Here is a 16,631-nt window from a genome sequence, read left to right as displayed (position 1 = left end):
AGATTGCTGGCACGGCCACTCTCCCAACTTCGCCACGCCGTCCCCCCATTCCAAAACACATTCTATATTGTGTTTTGGAAAAAGGTTGTCATAAACATTACTTAAATCATTAAAAAAATAACATAATACAAAAGAAAACAAATGTTTAAGTGAAGTGAAGTGAATTATATTTATATAGCGCGTTTCTCTAGTGACTCAAAGCGCTTTTACATAGTGAAACCCAATATCTAAGTTACATTTAAACCAGTGTGGGTGGCACTGGGAGCAGGTGGGTAAAGTGTCTTGCCCAAGGACACAACAGCAGTGACTAGGATGGCGGAAGTGGGGATCGAATCTGGAACCCTCAAGTTGCTGGCACGGCCACTCTACCAAGCGAGCTATACCGCCCCCGTTTATGTACAGTATATGTACATTTATTCAACATTCATTCACTTTCTTCTTTCCTTTAGAGAGCTAAACTTTACCGCTTTTTTCTATATTTTTATTGTAATATTTTTAGAATGTGTTTGTTCTATTTTTGGCCAAAGTAATACAAAGAAAACAATATTTTTTTAGTTTTAATGCCAAGATTTTAATAGTCTGGCCCGCGTGCACACATATTTTCCTCCTGAGCTAAAATCTCTTTGATACCCCTACCATAGACCGTGGAAAGCAGGGCCATTCAACTGGCAACCCAGGGGCCAAATCTGAACCCGAGAATGACACCACTCCAGCCCCCAGTTCAGTTGAAAACCTTAAAGAAAAACATTTTTGCAGCATATTACTAAAATAGACTAGAGTGCTTCTGTTGTAAAGAGGAACTTGGACCACTGCAGTGTTTCCCATAAACTGCCAAGATACCTGTGGCGGTGGGGGCGTGGCTATGGGCGTGGTCACATGACATCATCGAGTAATTTGCATAATTTACGACAATGATTTGATTTTCTCTAAAAAGGCTAAAAAATGTATACTTACTAATTAATAACAACAGTTTTGTTTTAAATGTCCATCCATCCATCCATTTTACAATATAATTACAACACTTTATGTACATATTTACATACAGATTTGAACAATAAGTTATTCACTGAAATATATTTATTAATTGTGGTTCTTACAAAAAATATATCTTATAAAATATATAAGCTAAAATGTCTCAAAGCTCTGCCCCTTTAATTAGTGCATACTAAATAATTTAACTTTAGCCTACTACTACAACCATATTATTTACCAGCAACATAAAGTGAAACAGAGGCAGAGGTGTCCTGCCACAGTCAGTAACAAATAAACAGAAAACAGTAGTGGTGGTAGATAGACACAGAGCTTCATCAAACATCTGATCCACTGAACAAAGAGCTCCAAAAATCTTGAACTTTAGACTGCCATCAGTTTTACTCCCTACACTTAACCATGTGTTTCCTACTGCCTGCAGACTTTGCACCCTTTGTTATATACACATGTTGTGTTTCTAATATAAATACATTTAATAAAGTCAAATACAAATAAGGCAACAAGAGAAGTATCCTACACTTCTCTTTTGTAAAGTAAATCTGAACAGCCGATATGGGCATCTACATCAACTATATGATTTGCCTGAGAAGCTGGAAAGGACAAAAAAAACAACAAAAAAAACCTTTTTTTTTATTTTTATTTTTTAATTTTTTTTATTTGTGGCGGACATAATTCTTTCGTGGCGGGCCGCCACAAATAAATGAATGTGTGGGAAACACTGCACTGTAAGCACATTGGCAGATCCTTGCATTGACAGTGTAACCTTGCCAGCAAACATAGAACACTGTGGTTCTAACTTGTTTTTTTTACATAACCGAAGCGTTCCTCTATGCACCCTTTTACGTCCTCTCCTATTTGGCAGTTGCAATTCTTTTCATATTGTGATTCATGTAACTAAGGTGTTGCTGTAACTGGGCCTGGGCCGACGACAATATATAGACGATACATTGACCTACAAAATATTGCCGATAAACAAGATTATTTTGAGATATATATACCGATGAAATGATAATACCTAATAATAATGCACGTATACCCTTTCAAATGCAATACATTTGTAATTTTGGTATATTTCAACATTGAAATTGGAATGTAAACTTTGAAATATACAAGTTAAATACAACAAACAAATAATACAAATAAAATAAACTCTATTAGCAAATGTTTGTACTTGAATACAAATCACAACCAAAAGCAATAATGAGGGGATAGGGGACCCTCAAATGTACACAATCAAAACAATAAATACAATGGCTAAATAAAGTTAGTGTGACCAAAATGATCACAGTTTGTATTATTATCGCGGTATTGCTGAATAGGCTCAAAAAGTACTTGTACACACACTAAAATCGTTTATACTTTCTTGGCAGAGGAAACAACAAATACTGTTCATGCTTCATGAGAGCCATTTTTTTTATTAGCGTTTTTAAATATGCTTATATTCCTACATTTTAATTTGTAAACGTTTTAGAATGGTAATTGGTTGATCAGTTTGTCTTACTTCCAGTTTGTGTTGTCACGTGAGTTCACTTCCTGTTTCAACTCGACACTGTCAAGTTTATATATAATTGTCAATGTGAATACTGTATCTGAGTAGTTTAGACAGTAACATGTTCATACAAGTATGACGTTTTTTAACTGGAAAAGACGTTAATGTCTCCCGTTCATTTTAGCATTGTTCTTGTTAACAATGCTTCCACCACTTTATCAACGTGCAGCTATCAATCATTTTAATTTAGTACGGTAATACTAATTGTCGGGAGTTTTACAGCAGTTATCATTACTGTTTATGTGCATTTAGTACAAACGCCCACAGTTGCTGCTAAGAATTACCGCTCTGCCTCTAGCAACGCATGCATATGGCGATTAGCGAAGCTGGAAATGTTACAGACTACATTTTCCTTCATCGTTTAGTTAATTGACTTATCGAATATCGGCCAAGGCCTAGCTGTAGCTTGTTGACTTCAGATGAAGTCATTAGTCATTTGTTCAACTTTTTTAGTTATACTTGTGGTGTTCCTCAAGGTTCTATTTTAGGTCCTCTCTCTTTCTTTCATTATTTGGGGTATTCAACTGGTGGCCCGCAATTTCAGTTAATTATAAACTTGTGAGAGACTCACGTCTTTGCAGCAGATTCTTAAAAACAGTAAAGTTCGGTCGTAGAGATGAACTTTGACTAGCTTTTTTGCAGAAGGTCCTTAAAAACTGCACAGCGCTGTAACTCTTGACGAACCAAATAGACCAAAATCAAATGTGAACTGAAAAAGGACACTGATTGTCTGTATTATACACGAATTAGACTAATAGTAAAGAGAGCGGCCTGGTTCCCTGGTCCTTAGCTTTCTGGAAATGTGGCACCCTAACAATTTAGTTGGCGTGTAGTACAGTTTTTGTTACAAATTATTGTACGTCTGGCAACGGTGCTTGTATACAGATATAACACTTGGCCCTGGTTTACTTTGTGTGTACGGAGTCTGAACATTGGGCTTCAAGTTGATAATGGTTATAAAATCACCACACAGTTGGTGCAATGCAATTCCAAAAGCAGAATTCAGCTGTGTTCCGTGACTTTGTGTTAGTATGGTGGAATATCTACCAGCAAAGAAGCTTGTAAAATAGACATGAATATTAAAAAGTAGCACCAGGAGCTACTTCGCTACACAAACAGATGGAGATGTGTCGCAAGGAGAAGGCGCTTCCAGACTTGATTGTTACAAATTCATGATTTGTCGTTTTAAGACAGGCCTCTGGTTCGTGTACTGTTCACACTTCTGATGAACCGACAAACTTTGTGTGCATCTAAGAAGCACCTCTGATGGTGTGTCAAACTCGAAGCCTGTCACATCATTTGATGTAGTCCATCACCCCATTGATGTGGTTTGTCAAATTATTTAATGTGATCTGTCACGTCATTTAATGTGGTCCGTCACCTGATTAATGTCATTCAATATGGTCTGTAACGTCAGTTAACCTGGTCCGTCACCTCATTTAATGTGGTCCGCCACGTCATTCAATATAGTCCGTCACGGCATTTATTGTGGTCCGTCACCTCATTAATGTGGCCCGCCATGTAATTCAATAGTCCAACACATCATTTAATGTGGTCCGTCACCTCTATAATGTGGCACGCCATGTCTTTCAATATGGTCTGCCACGTCTTTTAAATTGGTTTGTCACGTCACTTAACATCGCCCGCCATATCATTCAATATGGTCCGTCACCTCATTAATGTGGCCTGCCATGTCATTCATTATGATCCGTCACATTATTTAATGTGGCCCCCGATGTCATTCAATGTAGTGTGCCACATCATTTAATGTGGTCCCCGATGTCATTCAATGTAGTCTGCCACATCATTTAACGTGGTCCGTCATGTCATTTAATGTGGCCCCCGATGTCATTCAATGTAGTGTGCCACATCATTTAATGTGGTCCCCGATGTCATTCAATGTAGTCTGCCACATCACTTAATGTGGTCCGTCATGTCATTTAATGTGGCCCTCGATGTCATTCAATGTAATGTGCCACATCATTTAAAGTGGTCCCCAATGTCATTCAATGTAGTCTGCCACATCATTTAATGTGGTCCGTCATGTCATTCAATGTAGTCTGCCACATCATGCCACATCATTTAATGTGGTCCGTCATGTCATTTAATGTAGTCTGCCACATCATTTATTGTGGTCCGTCATGTCATTGAATGTAGTCTGCCACATCATTTAACGTGGTCCGTCATGTCATTTAATGTAGTCTGCCACATCATTTATTGTGGTCCGTCATGTCATTCAATGTAGTCTGCCACATCATGCCACATCATTTAATGTGTTCCGTCATGTCATTTAATGTAGTCTGCCACATCATTTATTGTGGTCCGTCATGTCATTCAATGTAGTCTGCCACATCATGCCACATCATTTAATGTGGTCCGTCATGTCATTTAATGTAGTCTGCCACAGCATTTATTGTGGTCCGTCATGTCATTCAATGTAGTCTGCCACATCATTTAATGTGGTCCGTCATGTCATTTAATGTAGTCTGCCACATCATTTATTGTGGTCCGTCATGTCTTTCAATGTAGTCTGCCACATCATTTAATGTGGTCCGTCATGTCATTTAAGTGGTCCCCGATGTCATTCAATGTAGTCTGCCACATCATTTACTGTGGTCCGTCATGTCAATTAATGTAGTCTTCCACAACATTTACTGTGGACCGTTATGTCAATTAATGGGGCCCTCTGAGGGCAGCGATAATTGCAATGTGGCCCTCAATAAAAACGAGTTTGACACCATTGTCTTAAAGGGACATTATCTTACATTTGCACCCTTTCAGACTTATGTTTAAAAGGTTCCGTTTTTGTTCTAGTTTGTGAGCTTGATGTGTTTTTAACATATTACAAAATACAGGAAAAACACGCACTCTCCAAAAAACGTAATAAAACAAAAATAAAGAGGTGCACGGCAAAAAGTGTATTTAAAGTGGTTGTCCACATACATTTTTTTATTACTTTATTTTCCTATTATACTGTGCTAAGTCTTTGATTTATTTTGCACAATTTTCCATTTAGTTTATTATTTGTACACTTTCATTTTTGAAGTTGTTCTTGATTTATCATATCAATTGATTGACCAAAGCTGTGACTATTTAAATGCATCACTTCATGTTAAAGAATTGCACACTGACGAAGACCTTGTCGAAACCGGTCTGTGTTTTGGTAGCGCCTGTGCAGTTTATATAGATCCACTATGGACTGGACTTTCACAATATTATGCTAGACCCACTCGACGTCCATTGCATCCGGTCTCCCCTAGAGGGGGGTGGGGGGTCACCCACATCTGCGGTCCTCTCCAAGGTTTCTCATTGTCATTCTCATTGACATCCCACTGGGTTGTGAGTTTTTCCTTGCCCTCATGTGGGATCTGAACCGAGGATGTCGTTGTGGCTTGTGCAGCCCTTTGAGACACTTGTGATTTAGGGCTATATAAATAAACATTGATTGATTTAATGATTGATATTAAAATTATAAGAAGGACACAAATGTTGCAGGCCTTGCTTTTTCTTTAAGTGTTTTTAACATATCCCTTGTTTAATTTTTATGCAACTGTAACGGTAGGGTACGAGAACTTCCCAACATTTCAGCCAGGTCTCATCAATTTCACTTTAGGAAGTCCATGTAGGACCCTCGATTTTAATAATCCTCAGGGATTATTAAAGTATTTCTGATTCTGATTCTGACCCCCTGACCAATTGGCAGTCAGTATAGCCACTAGAATTTGAGAGTTTCAGCCAAGAGGAGAATAATGCAGATTTGCCTTGTACTCAACCTTAAAAATAAAATAATAAAAATAATAAAAAATGTTGTCAAAAAGTATTTACTTTATGCCCGCTGGAATCTAATATCATTTTAAAAGCCCCTAAAATAAGCAGTATAGCTCTTTTAAAGACTGGGTGGCTTGTTCGAATGATAAGGTTAACACGCGTTAGTGTTTTTCATTTCTACCATTGTTCTCTGTTGGACTAATTTCACCTGATCAAACCTTTTCGAACATTTGAAAATAATATACACTACCGTTCAAAAGTTTGGGGTCACCCAAACAATTTTGTGGAATAGCCTTCATTTCCAAGAACAAGAATACACTGTCGAGTTTCAGATGAAAGTTATCTTTTTCTGGCCATTTTGAGCGTTTAATTGACCCCACAAATGTGATGCTCCAGAAACTCAATCTGCTCAAAGGAAGGTCAGTTTTGTAGCTTCTGTAACGAGCTAAAGTGTTTTCAGATGTGTGAACATGATTGCACAAGGGTTTTCTAATCATCAATTAGCCTTCTGAGCCAATGAGCAAACACATTGTACCATTAGAACACTGGAGTGATAGTTGCTGGAAATGGGCCTCTATACACCTATGTAGATATTGCACCAAAAACCAGACATTTGCAGATAGAATAGTCATTTACCACATTAGCAATGTATAGAGTGTATTTCTTTAAAGTTAAGACTAGTTTAAAGTTATCTTCATTGAAAAGTACAGTGCTTTTCCTTAAAAAATAAGGACATTTCAATGTGACCCCAAACTTTTGAACGGTAGTGTAAGTATGTATGATTCCTGCTGATATCGAATCAAAATCAATACCCAAGGCTCCTATTTTGGTGTAGTATCGGAATTGATGCCCCTAATATCCCATTCCATTCCTGCTGACAGATGGCTGTGACCAATAAGGAAGTACAGGGTGTTTAGCTCCGTCCATTAGGTACCATACCAATGTGCCTTGCCAAATATTGGTACGGTCTTAATCAGTATCCTTCAGCACCCTTACAAAAATGGTGTACGATACTGAAGTGACCGAGTGTAAACACACTTGTGATTCTCCTGTTGCTTTTAAGGCCGTTTGGTTTAGTTTATCGATGGAAAAACAGATGATTACGCTGAATGGAAGCAACAGCTTTTGTGAGTCAAACAGCATGCAAGCTAGTTTAACCGGACCCCTCCTGCACGCATCCACCCCTCCACCCACCATTCTCCCCGCCGCATGCTCACTAAAACTCTTAAAACATTTCCACAATGCTCCTTTAGTCATCCCAGCATGCAAACACACACACACTCACTTATTGTGGCAGACAATGGCTAACAGAGGAGCACTGTGAGAATCATCCCTGTGTCGTGCTGGATATCGCCGTGTCACTGCTCCACTGTCCAACTGTCGCCCTCCTGCTCCGAGTTTTGTTTACTCGCCAGAACTTCCCAACCTCCAAGAGCCACAGTGAGAATATGAAATATTTTTTTAATTCCGGCAAACACAGAGCCGTCCAAAGGGCGGCGCTTTTTAATAGTGATGTTTACGTTTTTTTCTTTTGGAGGAAATTACTTTGGAAATCCTGCAGGTTTCAGAGTAATAATTGCACTTGGCTTGAGAACAGTTGGTTTGTTTGGCCGCTGTTTGGTGGGAACGCCGCCGCTCGAGCGTCCTCAGATGGGCCGTTTCTCGTATTCGCTCCTTTTAATCTGCGGGTGTCGCGCTCCAGCTGAGAGAGTCTAATTCCGAGCTTCCATCATCTGGGCAGGCGCCTCCTTCTTCTCCTCCGAGCCTCTTCGGCTGCGAGCGGAGGGCCGGGCTACACCCGTGCAGAACGCCTACAGTGGGCATTGTGTCCAAGCCCGGAACAATATTTACCACAGCCGTCTGTGGGCTCCCTGGAAACAAAGCCAGTATTGATCCCCCAAATGAACCTACACAGCAGTCTTTATTGTTAGATCTTTATCTATTAAAATCAGGGCAGGAGAAAAGCGGCTCTTTCAGCACATTCCCTGGCATCTGTCGGCTTATTGATTGTTTTGCCAGGGCTCTCTGCGCATCTTCTGGAATGCCTGGGATTGGAAAATATTAGAACATAATGTCAGTTTAATGGGCATGGACTGATGAATGATTGTGGGGAAATGAAGCCAGGTGACTATAGAGCGAAAACACACAGTACCAGTACCTTCTTGCTTCTCTTAATACTTTGTTGGTACCTTGTTTCGGGTTTTGGAATGTTATTTCTATCAATTTGTACCTGGATTGATATTCGCAGAGTGGAACAAATATCCGTTTAGAAAAGAATCTGCTGACAGTTGAGTAAAACATGACATTATCCTACCTGTAGATGATGTTGATTATTTTATTTTTCAACAAGTAACCCAGCAGGCACAAGACATTGAAACAACGTTGAGAACTTGTTAGAATTACAAACCCCGTTTCCATATGAGTTGGGAAATTGTGTTAGATGTAAATATAAACAGAATACAATGATTTGCAAATCCTTTTCAACCCATATTCAATTGAATGCACTACAAAGACAAGATATCTAAAGTTCAAACTCATAAACTTTATTTTTTTTTTGCAAATAATAATTAACTTAGAATTTCATGGCTGCAACACGTGCCAAAGTAGTTGGGAAAGGGCATGTTCACCACTGTGTTACATGGCCTTTCCTTTTAACAACACTCAGTAAACATTTGGGAACTGAGGAGACACATTTTTGAAGCTTCTCAGGTGGAATTCTTTCCCATTCTTGCTTGATGTACAGCTTAAGTTGTTCAACAGTCCGGGGGTCTCCGTTGTCGTATTTTAGGCTTCATAATGCGCCACACATTTTCAATGGGAGACAGGTCTGGACTACAGGCAGGCCAGTCTAGTACCCGCACTCTTTTACTATGAAGCCACGTTGATGTAACACGTGGCTTGGCATTGTCTTGCTGAAATAAGCAGGGGCGTCCATGATAACGTTGCTTGGATGACAACATATGTTGCTCCAAAACCTGTATGTACCTTTCAGCATTAATGGCGCCTTCACAGATGTGTAAGTTACCCATGTCTTGGGCACTAATACACCCCCATTCCATCACACATGCTGGCTTTTCAACTTTGCGCCTAGAACAATCCGGATGGTTCTTTTCCTCTTTGGTCCGGAGGACACGACGTCCACAGTTTCCAAAAACAATTTGAAATGTGGACTCGTCAGACCACAGAACACTTTTCCACTTTGTATCAGTCCATCTTAGATGAGCTCGGGCCCAGCGAAGCCGACGGCGTTTCTGGGTGTTGTTGATAAACAGTTTTCGCCTTGCATAGGAGAGTTTTAACTTGCACTTACAGATGTAGCGACCAACTGTAGTTACTGACAGTGGGTTCCTGAAGTGTTCCTGAGCCCATGTGGTGATATCCTTTACACACTGATGTCACTTGTTGATGCAGTACCGCCTGAGGGATCGAAGGTCACGGGCTTAGCTGCTTACGTGCAGTGATTTCTCCAGATTCTCTGAACCCTTTGATGATGTTACGGAGCGTAGATGGTGAAATCCCTAAATTCCTTGCAATAGCTGGTTGAGAAAGGTTTTTCTTAAACTGTTCAACAATTTGCTCATACATTTGTTGACAAAGTGGTGACCCTCGCCCCATCCTTGTTTGTGAATGACTGAGCATTTCATGAAATCTACTTTTATACCCAATCATGGCACCCACCTGTTCCCAATTTGCCTGTTCACCTGTGGGATGTTCCAAATAAGTGTTTGATGAGCATTCCTCAACTTTATCAGTATTTATTGCCACCTTTCCCAACTTCTTTGTCACGTGTTGTTGGCATCAAATTCTAAAGTTAATGATTATTTGCCCAAAAAAAAAAAGTTTATCAGTTTGAACATCAAATATGTTGTCTTTGTAGCATATTCAATTCAATATGGGTTGAAAAGGATTTGCAAATCATTGTATTCCGTTTATATTTACATCTAACACAATTTCCCAACTCATATGGAAACGGGGTTTGTAGGTCCTGATGTTGAGCAGCTCAAACTTGGAACAACATGTTTTTTAACGACGTTTAATCAATGTCGGGTTCTGACGCTGATTTGACCATTGAATTTTGGTCATTTTTTAACCAATATTGTACAACACAAATACAACGTTAAAACAACAAGCTTTTTAACAACGTTTATTCAATGTCAGGTTGTGACATTGATTTGACCATTGAAATTTGGTCATTTCCCAACCAACAACGTGGATCCAACATTGGACATCATCATTGTCGCAATTTACAAACACAACTATTTTGCAACGTTGTTTAGAAGTCCGTTTTAAAGGACATGCACGTATAATCAGCGTCGTATCAAAGTCTTGTGCCTGCTGGGAACTGCTTGATCTTCATCGTTGTTAGTGGTTTGTTGATTGGTTAGTTAATTATCAAGTTAATTATCAAGATTACACAACAACTAGCAACAACAATGTTTGCGTTTTAAACATTTCACTCGTTACCCGCTTCAGAATGCAAATGGGCTGCATAATTAGTTGACATGGAATCGACTTTGAGGTCTAATTAGTGCAATGACTAAACTGCAAAAGGCGGAGTTTTTTATTTTGTCCACCGTCACCGGCATTTGAGTGACAGGCATGCTCACCAATCAGAATTTTTGAACCTTTTGTCCTTTGCCTCCTGGCCAAGCAAAAGTGTTTAAGGAAACAGCACGTTTGTGTGCGCTAATAACAAACACCACTAGCATTTTGGAAAAAGCTTTGATAGTGACTAGGCCTGGGCCAGATAGTCAGTAAGTCAATCATCCATCCATCCATTTTCTACCGCTTGTCCCAATCGAACTATAAATGAAAATGAACTAGAAATACTTTGCCGGCATCGATAAGTTGCTACGTCTGTTAGTTTTCTTCGTCTCTCGATTCAATCAGGGGGAACGAGGTCTCACTTTTTGTTCTAGTGGGTGGAGCCTGTGCCTAGGAGAGATTGATTGATTGATTGAGACTTTTATTAGTAGATTGCACAGTACAGTACATATTCCGTACAATTGACCACTAAATGGTAACACCCGAATACGTTTTTCAACTTGTTTAAGTCGGGGTCCACGTTAATCAATTCATGGTAGAGCCTAGCTACTCGCGACTGGCTAGTGTGAAGTTTGGCAAAGTAAAACAAAAATAAGACGAAAAATTATGACTACAAAGCCATATTCCTGTTGTGGTAAAATTTCAGCTTCAATCCGGATGGGCAATATGAGCCCATCAACACGGACAAACGTTTATGTTGATTTATTTCGTATAACTAAAACGTATTTACCTTCCAATTACAGTACAATTGTAAACAATTCTGGAGCAATGAGAAATAAAAGTGTATATCCTTTTCAATGGTTACTTGCAATATTATATATTGTGGTTACATTACATTATAAACACTGTATAGTTTTTATCGGTTATTTCTTCAATTTAAGAGCATGATGTAGACAAAAACTTTGAGTCTGTCTGCATACAGCTAATTATTTTTTAAAAGTAAATTCTTCTGAAATAAACATGTTGATCGACAGTCTAAAAGTGACATGTCTGAGGTCTCTCTTCACTCGTTGTTTTCACAGTTTTATGCATTTATAGGTATACAATTTAAAAATCGCAAATTGTATTGCAATTTTAGAGACAAAAATCGCAATTAGGTTTTTTCTCAGCAGCCCTACTGTCCATTATGTCTGAGCCAGGAAGTAGGCTTATTAAGGCACGTTAGGACTTGTTGCCACATTTACGGTTTTGTATTGTTTTGGAAATTTTAGTCACAATAAAAGCGTTTATTCTGCCACGTAATAAAAAAAAAAATTATAGGATTCCATCATCCTCCATGCTGGACCAACACACCCAAATGTAGAGGCTTCGTTGCTTACTATGTCAACTTGATTATTTTTACTGTGTATAAATTAGGGGTGGGTAAAATGTTATAGCATCGATTTTTTAATGTCCGTAATGTTTTCAACTTTTGCACCTCCGCTTTGCAAAGTGTCGCTGTACTGTTACCTCGATGTGGGCGGTTAGTGATGAGCAAGGCCGTACAATTACGAAGTAGTGGTCTTTTGCTTTACTTTTAACAGGCAAGAAACTTCATTCACTTTTTTTTACAATGGCAATGTATTGAAATTGATCATTTGAATTACTGTACATTGTTTTTTTTGACTCAGTATGCCCAATTAATTATGTCATCTAGTGTAAATACTGTATATGCAACTCATATTTTAAACTACATTTTACATTTAGCAGTGAATATGTACAATATTGCAATATATCGCCATATTACATAGGGCCTGATTTATTAAAGGTTTGTGTGTACTAAAACATGTGCAAAACCTGATAGCACAAGCAAATCTGAGTGGATTGTAAAGTGGATTGCATCTGTTAAATCGGCAGGATAAGGCGTGCAGTCCATCTTCATTAATATGCAAAATATATGCTGATCATCAAAACGCCCACAATACTGGGAGGAGAAGAATGCAAATATAATTATTTAGCACACGCAATGTGATTTATCAACACTCATCTTTGTTTTGCAAGCCCTATTTAGCCTTTTATTTAGCCTTTTATTTAGCACGTGTCAGAAGGAAAAAGGGGTAATACACAAATAACGGAGTAAATTGACAGAACAACAGGATATGGGATGAATAATACATAAATTACATATTGCAATACATATTGAAAATGCCTTATGAAGTAAAAATATGTAAGACTTGAAAAATGACAGACTAAAAAGAAAATAATCCAGATGAGTTTAAGTGTAGAGATGTCCGATAATGGCTTTTTTGCCGATATCCGATGTTCCGATATTGTCCAACTCTTAATTACCGATTCCGATATCAACCGATACCGATATATACAGTCGTGGAATTAACACATTATTATGCCTAATTTTGTTGTGATGCTCCGTTGGATGCATTAGACAATGTATCAAGGTTTTCCAAAATAAATCAACTCAAGTTATGGAAAAAAATGCCAACATGGCACTGCCATATTTTTATTATTGAAGTCACAAAGTGCATTATTTTTTTCAACATGCCTCAAAACAGCAGCTTGGAATTTGGGACATGCTCTCCCTGAGAGAGCATGAGGAGGTTGAGGTGGGCGGGGTTGGGAGTAGGGTGTAGCGGGGGGTGTATATTGTAGCGTCCCGGAAGAGTTAGTGCTGCAAGGGGTTCTGGGTATTTGTTCTGTTGTGTTTATGTTGTGTTACGGTGTGGATGTTCTCCCGAAATGTGTTTGTCATTCTTGTTTGGTGTGGGTTCACAGTGTGGCGCATATTTGTAACAGTGTCAAAGTTGTTTATACGGCTACCCTCAGTGTGACCTGTATGGCTGTTGACCAAGTATGCCTTGCATTCACTCGTGTGTGTGAAAAGCCGTAGATAGTATGTGATTGGGCCGGCACGCAAAGGCAGTGCCTTTAAGGTTTATTGGCGCTCTGTACTTCTCCCTACGTCCGTGCACACAGCTGCGTTTTAAAAAGTCATACATTTTTATTTTTGAAAACGATACTGATAATTTTGAAACCGACACCGATAATTTCCGATATTACATTTTAGAGCATTTATCGGCCGACAATATCGGCAGTCAGATATTATCGGACATCCCTATTTAAGTGTATCGTATTGTGCTCCCAAAGTGTATCTGAGTCCTCACTTTGTCATGGCACACAAATAGTCCACAGGTCAGATGGAAATTGGCCCATAAAAGAAGAACAATGTGGGGGTTTTTTTTAACGATGGTGACACGGCCTTCGCTCGTCTCGCTAATAACGTTTGCCGTGTGTCTCTCAGGCAACATGCTGCCAGTCTTCTGCGTGGTGGAGCACTACGAGAATCCTATGGATTTTGACAGCAAGGAGGAGCACGCGGAGTTCGTGCTGGTGCGCAAGGACATGCTCTTCAATCAGCTCATCGAGATGGCGCTGCTGTCGCTGGGCTACTCCCACAGCTCGGCCGCTCAGGCCAAAGGTAAGCGCCGCCGCCGCCGTCGTCGCCTTGCCTCCTTTCTTCACTCACACCTTCTGTGGGCAACGCACTCAGCAGCTGGTCTGAAGCCAGGCTAACACATTGTGGCATCAACACCACACACACACATTCTTTTATCAAATGTTCATAAGGATACTTTCATATTGTGCAATTTTGGTGTAATATTTTAGTACAAACGATTAAACCGTGTCAGCACCTCACTGCTGGTCCATTCCACCAGGAATGATTCAGGTGGGCAAGTGGAACCCCATCCCCTTGTCATACGTGACGGACGCGCCGGACGCCACGGTGGCCGACATGCTGCAGGAAGTCTACCACGTGGTCACGCTCAAGATCCAGCTGCACAGGTTGGAATTGCGCACACACACACACGTGCAGATGATAAATATTCATGCGTCCTGATCTCAAGTACCTTCTTATTTCATTCACAAGTGCATTGCACAAACGCACGTGAGTAGCACTTATCGCTGTCCAATCAGAAGCATGCATCTCCCACAGGACTGTCAATCTGTTCGTGGCGCTGATAGGGTGGAGGGGGGGATGGTTAATGATGTCATCGCCAAATTTTCATAATTGGCTATGAGGAATTTGGAAAAAGTGAGTAAAAAAAAAAGTGAAAAGCAAAACAAATGTGTTTGTTGTTCACAATCATTATGAAAGACAAGATGACGGATGTATTTTTTTTAATGCATTCTAAATAGTAAATAAATACGATCAAAAGTCAGCTTAAAACATCCAAACACCTCCATTATTATGATTTAACAATATTTTTTATATACCGTATTTTTCGGAGTATAAGTCGCCCCGCCTGAAAATGCATAATAAAGAAGGAAAAAAACATATATAAGTCGCACTGGAGTGTAAGTCACATTTTTTTGGGGAAATTTATGTGATAAAACGTAACACCAAGAATAGACATTTGAAAGGCAATTTAAAATAAATAAAGAATAGTGAACAATAGGCTGAATAAGTGTACGTTATATGACGCATAAATAGAAAGAATAGAATAGAATAGAAAGTACTTTATTGATCCCTGGGGGAAATTCAGCACCACAGTTCGCTCACAATAGGCAATAATAATAATAAATAATATAATATATATAATATATTATATATATAATATATAAATAATATAAATATATTCTACATATATTCTACATTTAAGTGCAGTCAAGGAACATATGCATTATACAGTCTGATGGCTGTCGGTATGAAGGACCTCCTGTGAAGAATGAGATGGTTGGTGAAATAACCGACTGAGAACGTGCCTGGTATGTTAACGTAACATATTATGGTAAGAGTCATTCAAATAACTATAACATATAGAACATGCTATACGTTTACCAAACAATCTGTCCCTCCTAAACGCTAAATCCCATGAAATCTTATACGTCTTGTCTCTTACGTGAATGAGCTAAATAATATTATTTGATATTTTACGGTAATGTGTTAATAATTTCACACATAAGTCGCTCCTGAGTATAAGTCGCACCCCCGGCCAAACTATGAAAAAAACTGCGACTTATACTACAAAAAATACGGTACATGATTTAATTATTTAGGGGTTATTGCATGTGCCTCACAATACGAAGGTCCTGAGTAGTCCTGGGTTCGATCCTGCGCTCGAGATCTTTCTGTGTGGAGTTTGCATGTTCTCCCTGTGACTGCGTGGGTTCCCTCCGGGTACTCCGGCTTCCTCCCACCTCCAAAGACATGCACCTGGGGATAAGTTGATTGGCAACACTAACTTGGCCCTAGTGTGTGAATGTTGTCTGTCTGTCTGTGTTGGCCCTGCGATGAGGTGGCGACTTGTCCAGGGTGTACCTCGCCTTCCGCCCGAATGCAGCTGAGATAGGCTCCAGCACCCCCCGCGACCCCAAAAAGGGACAAGCGGTAGAAAATGGATGGGATGGATGTAGTAACAGGCACATTTAAGTATTTTGATCATTTAAATCAGTGGTCCCCAACCACCGGGCCGCGGCCGGTAACAGTGGTTTTAATTAACATTAATTTTTATATTAATTAAATCAACATAAAAAACACAAGATACACTTACAATTAGTGCACCAACCCAAAAAACTTCGCTCCCCCATTTACACTCATTCACACTCATTCGCACAAAAGGGTTGTTTCTTTCTGTTATTAATATTTCTGGTTCCTACATTATATATCAATATAGATTAATACAGTCTGCAAGGGATACAGTCCATAAGCACACATGTTTGTATTTTTTTATGACAAAAAAAAATAAATACAGCCCCCCCCTCCCCCCCAGTCCGTGGGACAAATTTTCAAGCGTTGACCGGTCCGCAGTTACAAAAAGGTTGGGGACCACTGATTTAAAGCATA

The 16,631-nt window shown here is 39.4% G+C and overlaps 1 protein-coding gene across 6 annotated transcripts in view; it reads left to right on the top strand.

The window, feature by feature from the left end:
• The window catches only part of satb1b (SATB homeobox 1b), a 235,211-nt gene that overhangs the window by 76,197 nt on the left and 142,383 nt on the right, over positions 1–16,631 (top strand). For all 6 annotated transcript variants that reach the window (XM_062062651.1, XM_062062656.1, XM_062062655.1 and 3 more), the window contains exons 3-4: positions 14,088–14,264; positions 14,503–14,629. In XM_062062651.1, the coding sequence (XP_061918635.1) occupies positions 14,088–14,264; positions 14,503–14,629 (304 nt within the window). The remainder of the gene's footprint in view (positions 1–14,087; positions 14,265–14,502; positions 14,630–16,631) is intronic.

Source organism: Entelurus aequoreus, linkage group LG11, assembly GCF_033978785.1.
Source record: "Entelurus aequoreus isolate RoL-2023_Sb linkage group LG11, RoL_Eaeq_v1.1, whole genome shotgun sequence".
Lineage (NCBI taxonomy): Eukaryota > Metazoa > Chordata > Actinopteri > Syngnathiformes > Syngnathidae > Entelurus > Entelurus aequoreus.
The sequence above is the reverse complement of the archived record's forward strand: the minus strand, read 5'-3'. Positions and strand labels throughout refer to the sequence as shown.